The sequence below is a fragment of the Vespula pensylvanica genome, chromosome 4 (genome assembly GCF_014466175.1).
Source record: "Vespula pensylvanica isolate Volc-1 chromosome 4, ASM1446617v1, whole genome shotgun sequence".
NCBI classification, from domain to species: Eukaryota; Metazoa; Arthropoda; class Insecta; order Hymenoptera; family Vespidae; genus Vespula; species Vespula pensylvanica.
The window spans coordinates 7,403,079-7,417,162 of NC_057688.1; the positions used below are offsets into that span (position 1 = coordinate 7,403,079).

The 14,084-nt window shown below is 27.9% G+C and overlaps 2 protein-coding genes and 2 non-coding genes across 6 annotated transcripts; 2 read left to right on the forward strand and 2 right to left on the reverse strand.

Annotated features, from left to right (window-relative positions):
* Window positions 1-348: 348 nt before the first annotated feature.
* LOC122628457 (tektin-1) lies at window positions 349-2,579 on the reverse strand. The gene is made up of 6 exons (XM_043810791.1): window positions 2,056-2,579; window positions 1,685-1,975; window positions 1,324-1,596; window positions 990-1,212; window positions 680-898; window positions 349-610 (listed from the first exon to the last, which is right to left on the reverse strand). Exons 1-6 carry the CDS (start codon window positions 2,154-2,156, stop codon window positions 473-475), a joined length of 1,245 nt encoding a protein of 414 aa, XP_043666726.1. The 5' UTR covers window positions 2,157-2,579; the 3' UTR covers window positions 349-472.
* Window positions 2,580-2,865: 286 nt separating this feature from the next.
* LOC122628456 (E3 ubiquitin-protein ligase Bre1) lies at window positions 2,866-8,797 on the forward strand. 3 transcript variants are annotated; one of them, XM_043810788.1, is made up of 16 exons: window positions 2,866-3,098; window positions 3,209-3,384; window positions 3,670-3,856; window positions 3,924-4,112; window positions 4,183-4,304; window positions 4,391-4,627; window positions 4,702-4,827; window positions 4,914-5,087; window positions 5,186-5,443; window positions 5,537-5,668; window positions 5,749-6,020; window positions 6,101-6,254; window positions 6,424-6,537; window positions 6,702-7,104; window positions 7,196-7,290; window positions 7,367-8,797. In XM_043810788.1, exons 2-16 carry the CDS (start codon window positions 3,235-3,237, stop codon window positions 7,646-7,648), a joined length of 2,895 nt encoding a protein of 964 aa, XP_043666723.1. In that variant the 5' UTR covers window positions 2,866-3,098; window positions 3,209-3,234; the 3' UTR covers window positions 7,649-8,797. The 3 variants fall into 3 exon arrangements, with proteins under 3 accessions (XP_043666723.1, XP_043666724.1, XP_043666725.1); XM_043810789.1 differs by having other exon boundaries at window positions 3,924-4,097; XM_043810790.1 differs by having other exon boundaries at window positions 2,867-3,098; window positions 6,720-7,104.
* A 1,975-nt stretch (window positions 8,798-10,772) lies between these two features.
* Trnar-ucg lies at window positions 10,773-10,845 on the forward strand. The gene has a single exon. It is a non-coding gene; the product is annotated as a tRNA-Arg (tRNA).
* Window positions 10,846-11,305: 460 nt separating this feature from the next.
* Window positions 11,306-11,400, reverse strand: Trnay-gua. The gene is made up of 2 exons: window positions 11,364-11,400; window positions 11,306-11,341 (listed from the first exon to the last, which is right to left on the reverse strand). It is a non-coding gene; the product is annotated as a tRNA-Tyr (tRNA).
* Between the last annotated feature and the right edge of the window lie 2,684 nt (window positions 11,401-14,084).

Here is a 14,084-nt window from a genome sequence, read left to right on the forward strand (position 1 = left end):
AAGGAAAGCAGCCGGAAGTCGTTCCATAAAATAAGTGTTACCAACTGTAACAATTCGATTGTAAAAAGTCACTATCGACCAATTTTCTTATCGAGAGTTTTAGCATTATCGAGAATGTTTCGATCGTCGAGATATTTTACACACGATTCTTTTTTTTTGTTGTTTTTTTTTCTTTTTTTTTTTTTTTTACGATCACGGAAAAATGTTTAAAAAATACTACGTATTTAAAATTAATGAAGAAATTTGTAAAATCTTTGAATATTGTTGAGAACTGTAATATTTCTAATGTGTACAATCCAATTGTAATGATCAATCATTTTTATTTCCTCTCTCAAAGTAATAATAAAACTGTTTTAACTTTTATTTTTTATAAATCACGTATACATATAAAGATTATAGAAAGACAAAAGTAATTCTGTAATATATTTGAAAAAGGCATATTGTAAAAATATTTTTTACATATTTCTGCCTTCTAAAATGCATGAAAACTCATACTTTGACGTAGTGTCATACAATCAACCTCGTCGATTTTTAATGTATTTGTTTTAATATTAATATCTTCTTCAAGTTGAATTTGCGTTTTTAATAAATAACGCAATGATGCTTGAAGCTGTAAACATGTATTAACGATTAAAAAAAATCAATTTAATTTAATGAATATCACATGTAAATTATCAACCTCGAAAAGCTTTTGCTGTAATTCCTTGACAATTTCACGTAAGTCATACACTTCCTTGACAAGAAATGTCTCTACAAGATCTTTAGTAAGCTCTAAACCAGGTCGCTGACAACGATTCCCTAATCTTGTATGAGCTAAAGCCATATAGGCTTCTTTCTCAGCAATTGATTTTTCTATTTGCGTTATGTTTCGTGTCATTTCACTTGCTTGTCGCATTATCTAGAAATAATATGTATTTCCAATTATGCAGTTTATTATTATAAAGGAGGTATATGGTATTTTTTATAGATATATGAAGCATATAATATACCTCTGAATGTTGCACTTCTAATTTTGTTTTTACTTCTTTTGTTTCTTCTATACGTTTTCTAAATGCTTCATCCGTTGCATTTTTCTGACTATTTAGATCATCGATTGTCTGTTTTATCATTGTATCAATATAAACACGCATAGGTCTTGCACTATTCATCTCTTTACTAGCAGCTATAATATTCTTATTTGTTTGCATTTCCCATTCATTCAATGTTATGACTCTATATAGGCATATACATTTATCAATATCATTCATAGATCATTCTGAAGTAGGGTATAATAAAAAATAATTTTTTTTCTACAAAATTTTATACAACAAATATATGCCTTACGACGGGTCAAGACGAGCAGTTCCATGATAAAGGCTCAAATTCAAACTAGTTTCCTTTAGCGTTAAATTATGTTTATCAATGCGTAAATTATTTTCCTTATCTTCAAGATCATGATCCATATAATAAAGAGTAGCTTTTAATCTACGAATTTGTTCTTGAGTTTGTTCCAAAATGCGTGTTAACAAAATCTCTGCACCTTTGATCACATCACACTCTTTCAATAATTCTACTTCAACCTGATCATGTACTAAATCTATTCCTAATCTGTGTTCTCTGTGATCACATAATATTTTATAGTAAAATATATGATTTTGAAAAAAAAAACAAGATAATATCAGATACATTTATTAGAATTTTTTACCTTGCAACAAGGCATTTTTCAGAAATAATAAGAGCATTTCTTTTTACAGAAGAAAGTGCATCCATAATACGTTCTTTATATATAGAAAGAGCATCAACTTCAAGAAGTACTTCCTTTCTTATTCTTAATAATTCCTTTTTACGAAAATCAATATCCTCTAGCTTTTCTTTAAGTCGATGATCTGTTTCCTCTTTATTACTTTTAGCTGTTTCAGCAGTTAATTCACAAACTCTTTGTGATTCTGATAAAAGGCTATCAGCTAATTCTTGTTGAGCTATACAGCATCGATATCTAATTTTTAAAGAAAACAATATCAATTGTAGAAAGAAAGAAATTTGAACAAAGAGTTACAATAAATCTATATTAAATACCTGAAACAATTATTGAGATGCCATTCATTCAATGTGAACCTCGAAGGTGGTGGTGGAACCACAATTGAAGCTTGATCAGTAAGAGATTTAATTTTTGCCATAATGTCTTAGATTTTAAACATATAAACCACATTAAGTCAAATCCATGCGATGAAAAGTTTGATCTATATGCATTTTTAACATACCAATTTCATCGTCTTTCGGTTTCTAAGGAAACTCGATGTTTACGGATACGTAGCTATACAATATTTTTAAGGTGCTGAACAGCCTTGATGAAAAGCTTTTAATCACACATAAAGGCATATCGCGAATAAATAATATATCAAAACATTTGTTGACTAATATTCATAATATCGTACTTATCTCCTAATTTTATCGCACGCATATTATTGATTATAATTTCGTAATAGATAAATTGCTAGATTAGAAAGATTCAAATATACAAAAGCGCATTTGAATTTTCCCGGGTAAATTCAAGTAAATTTAAATCTCAAATAAAAAGAGGATTATACGCGCTAAAATAAAAGGAAAAACATTTATTAATCGATATATTTTTAAATGATTGTTCATTTAGAATACTATTTGCGATTAATTAATATCAAAATAACGAATATAGAGTAATTTTTGTAATATATTTATTTATTAGAAAGATACGTTAAATATGAATCTTATGGTGCGTAAGCACCAACAATGTTACTAAAGTAACAAATCAAATTGTTTCTTACGATATAGCAAGAAACTATATGTATCCTTGTTTCCAATTGGTCAACTTCTATCTGTAGATGACGTTATATACGTCTTCACAAAACGTCAGTACTTTTCATTTTTTTATTAGCCGTGCACGAAACGCTGTGCTACAATGGCGGCTTCCGTTATAAGCGCTTACTTTCTATCCACGAAGGATCCTTCTTAATAAAATGTAAAGAACTGTCGAAATAATAACGCTTCGACAGATTTCCGTTTTCTTAAAATGACAATATAGGATAAGGGCATATAAATAGTTTTTAAAAGAGATTCTTGGAAGAATTTATATCTGTTTTAAGGTACTTTTCGTCCCAATCAATAACAAACATCATATTCTTAGTGATACCGATATAATGTATAATTATCGAGCACGTATATTTAAACAATTTTTTACTTTTATTTATTACAGAGCAGTCAATATAACATTATTCAAATATGTCGAAACGACCAGCAGATGGTGGAGATTCAGGCTCTCAGCCGCCCATTAAGAAGGTTCAATTTGAACCTATTCTTATTGGGCCAATTTCAACTCTTGAAGAAATGGATATGAAGGTTCTTCAATTTCAAAATAAAAAATTGGCACAGGTATAAATATCTGTTTGCTGATCAAATACAGCAGTTCTTTTTCGCAATGAATTTTCATGAAAGATGCATTATAGGTTATATCTGCAATTAATTTTAGACGATATCAATAGATTTCAATTCATGTAAGATCTAAACGTATATAAAGAAATAGCTGTATACGGAGATGCTTAATAGTTCCCATTATTTTTTATTTTATCTATCGACTCATTTTAAATAACGATTTATTATATTTATCTTTATTCGATAATTTATTATTTTACTATATCCTGATATCTTATCAATTAGAGGTTAGAACAACGGCATCGAATGGAAGCTGAATTAAGACAACGTATAGAACAATTGGAAAAACGACAAATGCAAGATGATGCAGTACTTAATGTTGTCAATCGTTACTGGAATCAACTCAATGAAGATATACGTGTATTGCTTCAAAGATTTGATGCAGAGACTGCTGATGAATCGGAAAATAAAAGTAGATGATGTTTTTACTGACTTTCATTTATTTAAAAACACATATAATTATTTAATATATTTTATAGATGAAAGTGAAGCTACCACATCTTTCCTTATGCAATTATCTTCCTGGGATAAAGAAGAATTAGATGACAAATTAGCAAATCGTGTTCAAGTATCTAAGCGTGCTGTCTCCAAAGTTGTACAGGCATTTGATCGTTTATCTCAAAGGAACGAAAAGATTACTCTTGCACTTAAAGGCGAGTTTGATGGAGGTAATATTTTCCTGTGTTATATCTCATTGATGAAAGAGTACAAATTAATGTAATGAATAATATATTATAGAGGAGGCACCAAATATCGATGAAGTCGTACGCAGAGCTAATGCTGAAATACAAATGGAAAATAGGAATCTACAGGCTATAAATATACAACTTCATGAAAAATATCATACAATTTCATTGAAAGTAATTATTACAGAATTTACCAATCGATTTCAAATACATTTTAATTTTTTTCTCAAAATGTGTAATATTCAATTAATTGATAACAGATGTCAGAGTTACAAGATACTATAACAGGTAAAGATACTCTAGCAGCAGAGCTCAGAAATCAAGTTGATGATCTACAGTATGAATTAAATAAAGTACGAGCCAGAAATGATAAACTTGAGCATCATCTAGGAGAGGCTATTGAAAAATTGAAAGCATTTCAACAAATTCATGGGACAGATGAAAAAGGTAGTAATAAGCCAAACACTCTCGTTGCTTCCAGTGTTTCACAAACAAAAGTAAGAAAATATTTTGCATATGTGTTTCATGTATATTGTTTGTTTGTTATCCAATATTATCAAAATTTTTATAGCTTGAGGATTTACAAAGAGAACTCGAAGAAACACGTGAATTAGCAAACAATAGGTTACAAGAATTAGATAAATTGCACCAACAACATCGCGATGCTTTGAAAGAAGTAGAAAAATTGAAGATGGATGTAAATATTTGTATTTTTAATCCTCCGTTTATAATTTTACTCTCATTTATTTTTTATTCCTTATTATATATTCTTCTTTTCTATAGATACGTCAACTACCAGAATCAGTAATCGTCGAAACGACAGAATATAAATGTTTACAGTCGCAGTTTTCTGTATTATACAATGAATCCATGCAATTAAAAACTCAATTGGATGATGCTCGTCAACAATTACAATCTAGCAAAAATGCTCACCTACGACATATAGAAATGATGGAGGTAGAGTTCTTATTTTTAATAAGATATTTTTTTTTTTTTTTTTTTTTTTTGTGATGTTATTAATTGTTGTTAACGTATGACGCAACTTGTTTGTGTAGAGCGAAGAATTAATGGCTCAAAAGAAATTACGTGGAGAATGTATTCAATTGGAGGATGTTTTAGCTCAATTAAGAAAAGAATATGAAATGCTTCGTATTGAATTCGAACAGAACTTAGCAGCAAATGAACAAACGGGTCCTATTAATAGAGAAATGAGACATTTAATAACTTCGCTACAAAATCATAATCAACAATTGAAAGGTGAAGTACATCGTTATAAACGCAAATACAAAGAAGCTTCTACCGAAATATCAAGGGTATAGATGATCTAATATCATAACAATAAATCACTGTTTTTAACTACCATACATTTATACACAGAAACAGAATTAATTTTCACGCATTTGTAGTTTAAAAAAGAAATCGAAGAATTAACGACGAAGCTCGGTCAACAAACTTTACAAGAAAATAAAGAAGGTAATAATTCGGATGGCAGTGGAAAAGAGGAAGATGCATCTAATTCGCTACCTGCTTCTACACAGGTGAAAAGAGATAAATAACATAGGTTTGTTTTACGATTGAAATTGATTTTTTATGTTGTATATTGACAAAAATTTATTAGATAAAGGAAGAAAGTGGAGTGACTATAAAACGAGAATCTGGGGTCGATGAGGAAGTTGAAACTATCGAAGTAGGAGAAGGAGACGGTAGTAAAGGTACGCCGGATTCTATCACATTGACATCACCTACATTGAAAAAAGAGAAAGATATTAAACGTGAAAAAGATATAAAAAAGGAATCCATTAAAACTGAACATCGCGATCCTATGCATCGTACCAAAGATACAAAAGTTGCCGAATCTGAACTTGTCAGAGATTTGAAAGCACAGCTTAAGTAAGCCAATATATCATTTTATCTAGATTTTATTTCGTTCTTTATTTGATTAAAATTATGATGTTTTATGGCGATTTTAGAAAAGCTGTAAATGAAATGAAAGAAATGAAACTCTTGTTAGATATGTACAAAGGAGTTGGAAAAGAGCAACGAGATAAAGTTCAATTAATGGCTGCTGAACGTAAGACGCGAGCAGAATTAGAAGAATTGCGACAACAAATAAAAAAAATTCAGGTATGCACTTACTGTGATTGCATATTAATATTTATTTAACATATGCACAATTCATATACAGGTGTTAGCAATATGGACATATAACTGTCTTAATTAAAAAAAAAAAAAAAATAATAACTATCTTATGTGATAGTTGCTCAAATTAAACATGTTACTTTTCGTATGTTAGGAAAGTAAACGTGAAGAACGAAAGAAGTTAGCTGATGAAGATGCGCAAATAAAAATAAAGAAATTGGAAGAACAGGCATATACCTTACAACGACAAGTTGCTTCTCAAAAACAGGTAGATCACACACTATTCTGTTTAACTTTAGCTTTTCTTTTTTTTACAGATTATTATTGTTAATTTTTTTTGTTTTGAAACTACGGTGCCAAGCATTACATGTATATTGGTAACATAAACTCGATTATTGTTATGTATATGAACGGTGGCATAACACTAAATAGAATTGTGTCTGGATGCAGGAGGAAGAAGCTCTTTTAAATGAAATGGAAGTAACAGGTCAAGCTTTCGAAGATATGCAAGAACAAAATTCAAGGCTAATACAACAGTTACGTGAAAAAGATGATGCTAACTTTAAACTTATGACAGAAAGAATAAAAAGCAATCAATTGCACAAATTAGCTAGGGAAGAAAAAGATGTATTAAAGGAGCAAGTATCTACTTTAACAACACAAGTAGAAGCCGCTAATGTAGTTGTTCGTAAGTTAGAAGAAAAAGAACGGTTGTTACAAAACTCTCTTGCCACTGTTGAAAAGGAATTAGCTTTAAGACAACAAGCTATGGAAATGCATAAACGAAAGGCCATTGAAAGTGCACAGTCTGCGGCAGATCTGAAACTTCACCTTGGTAATCTGATTGAGACATTAAAAATCAGAGGATACATGATATTTTTATGACTATGATTATATAAATAAAACGTGTAATTTTAACTTTGTAGAAAAATATCATTCTCAAATGAAGGAAGCACAGCAGGTTGTAGCTGAAAAGACAAGTTCTTTGGAAGCAGAAGCATATAAAACAAAAAGATTACAAGTAAATAGAAATTCTGGGACAATTGATAGACATGAATGTGGTTTCTCATTATTATTACATACGATTTATTTTACAGGAAGAAATAGCTCAACTTCGACGTAAAGTGGAAAGAATGAAAAAAATAGAATTAGCGGAAACGTTAGACGAAGTAATGGCAGAAGAGTTACGGGAATATAAAGAAACGCTAACATGTCCTTCGTGTAAAGTGAAACGCAAAGATGCTGTATTAACTAAATGCTTTCATGTGTTCTGTTGGGATTGCTTGCGTACGCGATATGAAACGCGACAACGGAAATGCCCGAAGTGTAATTGTGCTTTTGGAGCTAACGATTATCATCGGTTATATCTTTCCACATGAAGAAAAAAGTTGTAAATCTCACGAAATATTATTTTGTTCTGTAACTTATTCATATTTACAGATATATATATATATATGCATTTTTTATATTTTTATTTATTACTATAAATGTGAGACACAGTATAGAAATGCGGATTGCATTTTTCTTATTACATATGTCTATACCGATGATGATAAAAAGTCACGCGAAATTGTATCATTTTTTTGTTGTCTCAAACGTGATATATCACAAAAAATTGCATTTCTCCCTGTTAACAATTATTTAACTACGCAAAACTTACCTTATCTACGAGGAAAAAAAAAAAACAGAAAAAAGAAAGAAACAAAATTTTTCATCCTATTTCATCTCAAATTAAGGTAAGAGTAGTTACTTGTGGAGAGATATATTTTAAAATTACTTTTTGAGGGCACAAAATAATTGAATATATATGCATTGAAAAGTCAAACGCATTGTTCTAAAAATCTGAAGATTAGATATTATCTTGTTTTATTTCGATATTTGGTATATATACATTTATTAATAACGATTAATTAGATTAATATAATTTATGTAAAACAAATTTTAAGATACAACAGCACAGACATTCTCTGATGGTTTAATAAAATATGTAATATAATATAAATATTAAATAATATTTACAAAATTTAAATTATCTAACAAAAGCTGCTGTATAACTATTTCAGAAAAGAAAGTGAATTATAAATCTTGTTGTTATAAAATTGAACTTAAAACATTGGATTATAGTTGTATCATCATGTATGAAGTATTTTTTCTTAGATAGAAATTCCTTTTCTTTTTAGATATTTTAAAAATTTACATGTGTTGTATTAGGTGCAACAAGTTATAGATAATTGTATAATTAATTTATTGTAGAAATATGACGAAGGCGCGTAAAAATGTGAAATGAAAAATATCGTTTAATATGACAAATTAATTACTTTGGATATCTTTATTTCACATAAAAGAATATTAGATTATTTTTTTATTGGTCATACCAATGTATTTTTTTACTTTCGTTGATAAAACTTTAGGTTATTGATGTAGTATCTCTTAACTCAATGAAAATGCTTCAATGAAAAATATTTATTTGGTATTTAAATAAGAAATCTTATCTCTTTGGCTAAAAATTAGATAAATATTGATGTTAATGTTTGATAATCATTTTTAATACTTTATATAGAACAAGATTATGAAACTTATTTGTAATAAAAGAATTAATTAGCAAGTACACAATTTTCATATAGATACTTTTAACTCTATATAAATAAATTTTTTATAATTTAAGAATGATATATGATACTATAACATTTTTCAAAATATATATATATATATATATATATATATATATATATATGTTTATATAGATATATAAATGTATAGATGTACATGGGGATTTCCTGTTGCTATGTGAGTTTTCTACACAAAAAGTATAAACTTGCTGAAATATAAAGATTTTATTCAATGCCTATGAAATATCTCAGTAGCAATTTTCCTCCCACACATATTAAGTTTATTTCAATAAATAATTCTGTATAATGAAAATATATGCGAACAAAATGTACATTTTTAAAACATTATTGTAGAAATGGTGAAAAAAATGTAAATATGTAATTGCATATAATTATTGCAAATATGATCAGTACAATCATATTCATTACATTGTATTTTTTACGAACTAATTGATGCATATATATATGTATGTATATATATATATATATATATATATATATTCTCATGTTTATATATTTTAATCTGCATAGTAATATGTAAATGCAGGTATATATGTTGGATTTGCATTTCTTTACTTGGCAAAAAATATACTGCAAGAAATATAATAAAACATTTTCTATATAAATGCAGGACTAAAAAATAATTTAAAAAATTAACTACTACTACAATAATTATATATGATTTCATATTATTTTATAACTTTTTATATTTCATAATTTTCATCATTTTTTATAATTTTATAGATTTATATGATTTTATTTATTCATGTCTTCGACTTATAAAACGACTAAAATTTAGTTAATTTCTTTGAAGACACCTTATATTTTCTATATTCTTTATGCTATGAATACATATACACATATGTACACACACACACATATGTACTCAGTAAGTATATTCTAATACATATTTACATATGAAACCTGTGTTCTATAGTTCTACAAAAAAAAAGACTTTATCTCAAATCAATTTTTCAATTAAATAATGTATCTCTACTATATCAAAATCTTTATATTTTATTTCTGTGAAATAAAACTGAACTAATCTAATCACTAAAAAAAGAAGTCATGCTTATCACAGTTGATATTTTTATGCTATTTATCTATGTATGTTACAATTATGCTTGTTATCATAGACCAATGTTTGTAAGCTCGTTAAATGAATCAAATATAATTAATTGAAACCTTAATTATTTAATTAAATAACACAAAGAGAGATGAAATTGTTATACACTAGCGACATCTTGTCGGCCATTGTGTGTAATACATTTGATGTCTGAAAAATGTAGTGAAGCCTTTTCAAAAAATTTTGATGAAGATATTATTGGTGTTTTTCTCTATTGGATTAATTATATCGAGTAGTCATATGAAAACGTTCGTAATAAGGTATTTAAGAAAAAATTATTTGACTTAATTTAACAATAATGTAATTAAGGTTTTTTTTGAAAGTTATATCTTAACGTTTTTATACATATATATATATATATACATTCGTTTAGCCTCTCAAAACATGTATACGATCTTCAAAATTATTTATATTTTTTATTTGTTCGAAGAAAGAACAAAAAAATTTTAATTTTTGTTGTAATAATGTGTTGTAATAATGTATATTGTATATATGTATATGTATACTATTGTAATAATCTATTTTTTCCATTAAGCGAATGTATTTTATGAGAAATTTATTTACGTATAATTTGCGATTTGTTGATAAAGTACGATATAAGTAATTTCAAGGTTACTTCTTTCGTTTTAATTATTATTTCATCGTCTTTTTAGATTTGCTAAATTTTTGGGATTTATTATTATAAATAAATATAATTTAATATAAAAAAGAAAAAAAATAAACCATCATTCTGGGTTATGTACTTGATTGACGTAATATCGTTCAACTGACCGTGTGGCCTAATGGATAAGGCGTCGGACTTCGGATCCGAAGATTGCAGGTTCGAGTCCTGTCACGGTCGAGCAGGATTATTTTTTTTTCTTTTTTTAAGTAATATATATTTTACGATAACAATCGATAGTAAATTTTTGATATAATTTTTTTTTTGTAATTGTTTACTAAGATAAGAACGAATTGTGATCAGATAAGATAATACTAATTGTAATCACTATTTTTATATGCACAATTACTTAACATGATAAGATCTAGAGAAAAATCTAATATTATTGTTAGAGCAAATTAAAAATATAAATTAAAATAATTTAGAGCAATTTCATCTGAATGAAAAATGAAAAATTACATAGATAAAAATTTTCCAAAGTATATGGAATAATTATTGATGAAAATCGAATTTATAAAAATGTAGTATATATTACATGGGATATAATTTACTCATTAGTATATTACAATTTTATAAATATCTCGTTGAAAGAATAGATTAAAAGATAAAAAATAAGAAAAAGTACAAAAAAATTGGATATTCCTTCGAGCCGGATTTGAACCAGCGACCTATGGATGTCTCTTTTCGAATAAAACCAACTACAGTCCACCGCTCTACCAACTGAGCTATCGAAGGATCGTGGCGAATGATGAAAATTAATGTATTATGAGATATGTCTGTCTAGCAGTTCTAATGTTAATTTATAAACAGTGTAAAAAAAGTAAATTTATAAAAGTAATAATACAATATCACTTTTTTATAATTATCGAGCATACCATATAGAATATAGAGTATGAAATATAGGGTGGACCAAAAGTTCTTAAGTGATTTTAAAAATCAATTACTCTTTTTCGTGACATTTTAGACTTATAATTAAGTTTATGTTTCTGTAATATTGAAAAAAAATTAGCCTAAAATATTTCTTTAGAATGAAACACTAGAACTGAAGAAAAGTAATTGGTTTTTATAATTATCTAAGAACTTTTGACCTACTTAAGGACTTTTGGTCCATCCTCTGTATTAAGTTCTATATTGTATAAGATTTTTATTGAGGTACATGTATAATTCACGCAAGTCGATCCTACAGACTTTAGAAAGGAGACATCGTTAACACCTTTGTAATATAAATTGCAATATAAGATGTAAAAGATTATCTACAGCTTATAGAAAAGGTCGTATAAGTAATAATGCTAGTATGTAATGTAAATGTATGAATTAATGAGGTTTAATAGAAAAAAAATTGTTATTGTTTGATCATAGAAATATTCTTGCATATTCAACATGAATGCATTGATATATGAAGTAAGTACCCTTCTTATCGATAACATTAGAAGTGTACATATATACATACATTCATATGTATGTCCGATGAAAAAGATAACACATCGAGTATCGGCAAAACACGCATCTAATATAAACGTATGAATAATGAGCTTTATCAAAAGATTTTATTAATGATTAATTAAAGAACTATTTCGGATGTTCAACATGAATATATCGATATATATATATGTATATATTTATATTAAATGTGTATAATATAAATATATACACACACGTACACACATATATATATATATATCTCGATGTGTGTGTACAAAATAAGTACCTTATCATTATTAGATACATCAAAATTAAATGTTTATACATGTACATATTATATAGATACATGCGTATGCACATGTGATGAAAAAGATAATACACGAGTATAAACGAAATAATTCTGTCGATAGATTGATCGTCGATGAATCGAAAAACATGTAACGAAATACATATACCTAATAGTTCTCTACGTATATCTTATGACGCGCGTCTTTCTCATCATCAAAAGGTAGACGCTGTTCGCGAAGTAAGCGACCTCGAAACATTTCTATCGATAGACAAAGATAGAGGAGAAGTAGAGTAATAAAGGGGCGTCGTGGGGTTTAAGGAGAGGCGATATCGCATGGCTTGACATTATCGTGAACGGAAAGGTCGACGTTACTATCCGAAACATTATTGGAATGAAGTTACATGTGATATTATTCAATCTTTATCAAGATCTATTTGTTAGCTTAATTTTTTACTATTTACATTCTACGTATAGATATGTACACCCACACACTGATATATATATATATATATATATATATATATATATATATATATTAAAATGTTAGAATTTTCTATCTATATAAATAAACAACACTGCATTTAATAAATTTTTTATGGAAAATTTCTACTAATAGATTACTTATTAACCAAGTTATTACTGTATTATTAATCATTATTAATACTATATATATTATAGTATCGTCTATTTACATGTAAAATATATACTGCAAATTTTAACATTACTTATTGACCAACTCAATATGTATTTATCTATCTATTATTTATCTATCTATCTATCTATCTATCTATCCATCTATATATATATATATATATATATATATATATATATATATATATATATATATATATATATATATATATATATATATGTACATACACGTACACTCATATATACGTCAGTTAATTAACTTAGAAGAAGGTATATAAATAACGTTTCGTTCGATCTTTCCTCTATACGTCCTTAACACGATCGATCGATTGAATTAATAAAATTGCTCGTTAAAAAATGCTTTCTCAAAACAGCCCATTCTTTTTTTTTCTAATCCTGGTAATGCAAGTTATGAAAGTAAAATGTAAAATACGTCCGTATCGTATCGATATTTGATCGATCGAGATCCGATAGGGGATACGTAAATGAACGATGGTGTTAGATTGGGTACCGAAAAAAGGAGCACTTCATTGTCGTGAATCCTCTTTTTTTTTTGTTTATTTATTTTTTTATTGTACCTGCACGCGTGCGCGCTAACCAACACCTTTTTCAAGGGAGTGTCAACCGTCGGAACAAAGTGAATTAGTTCGAACAAGGCCAAGCCTCTAAGCCACCCAGGGAAGAAGCCGTAGACCATGCGATCGAGTATCGCCAATCTTATTTTACGCGGCTAATACAAGAGCAGGTACGCACGTGAGATGACTATTTAGCCACTACGAACGGGAAAAAAAGCAAAAAGTAAAAAGATACGAAAGAAGGAAGAAGAAAAAGTAAACAAAAAAAAAAGAAAAAACAAAATTAAAGAACGAAGGAAAGAAGGAAAAAAAAAAGAAAGAAAGAAAGAAAAACCTTCGGAGTATCAGCGATTCATAATCTCTACTCGGTAAAGAACCTTCGAAATAAATAATCCTATATAACGTTGGAAAGATAAAGATCGGACAACCGTGCTGACTCGACGTAAAAGACGCGGGAGCAGCTTTTGAAGCTACTTCGTCGA

Bases quoted from the DNA above. Each gene is read 5' to 3' on its own strand.
- LOC122628457 (XM_043810791.1), bottom strand. From the start codon at position 2,156: ATGGCAAAAATTAAATCTCTTACTGATCAAGCTTCAATTGTGGTTCCA. The intron at 1,213-1,323 runs GTAAGGCATATA...ATGCCTATATAG, and splicing joins ACTGCTCGTCTTGACCCGTC to AGTCATAACATTGAATGAAT. The intron at 611-679 runs GTTGATAATTTA...ACATGTTTACAG, and splicing joins TACAGCAAAAGCTTTTCGAG to CTTCAAGCATCATTGCGTTA.
- LOC122628456 (XM_043810788.1), top strand. From the start codon at position 3,235: ATGTCGAAACGACCAGCAGATGGTGGAGATTCAGGCTCTCAGCCGCCC. The intron at 3,385-3,669 runs GTATAAATATCT...CTTATCAATTAG, and splicing joins AAAATAAAAAATTGGCACAG to AGGTTAGAACAACGGCATCG. The intron at 6,255-6,423 runs GTATGCACTTAC...TTCGTATGTTAG, and splicing joins AACAAATAAAAAAAATTCAG to GAAAGTAAACGTGAAGAACG.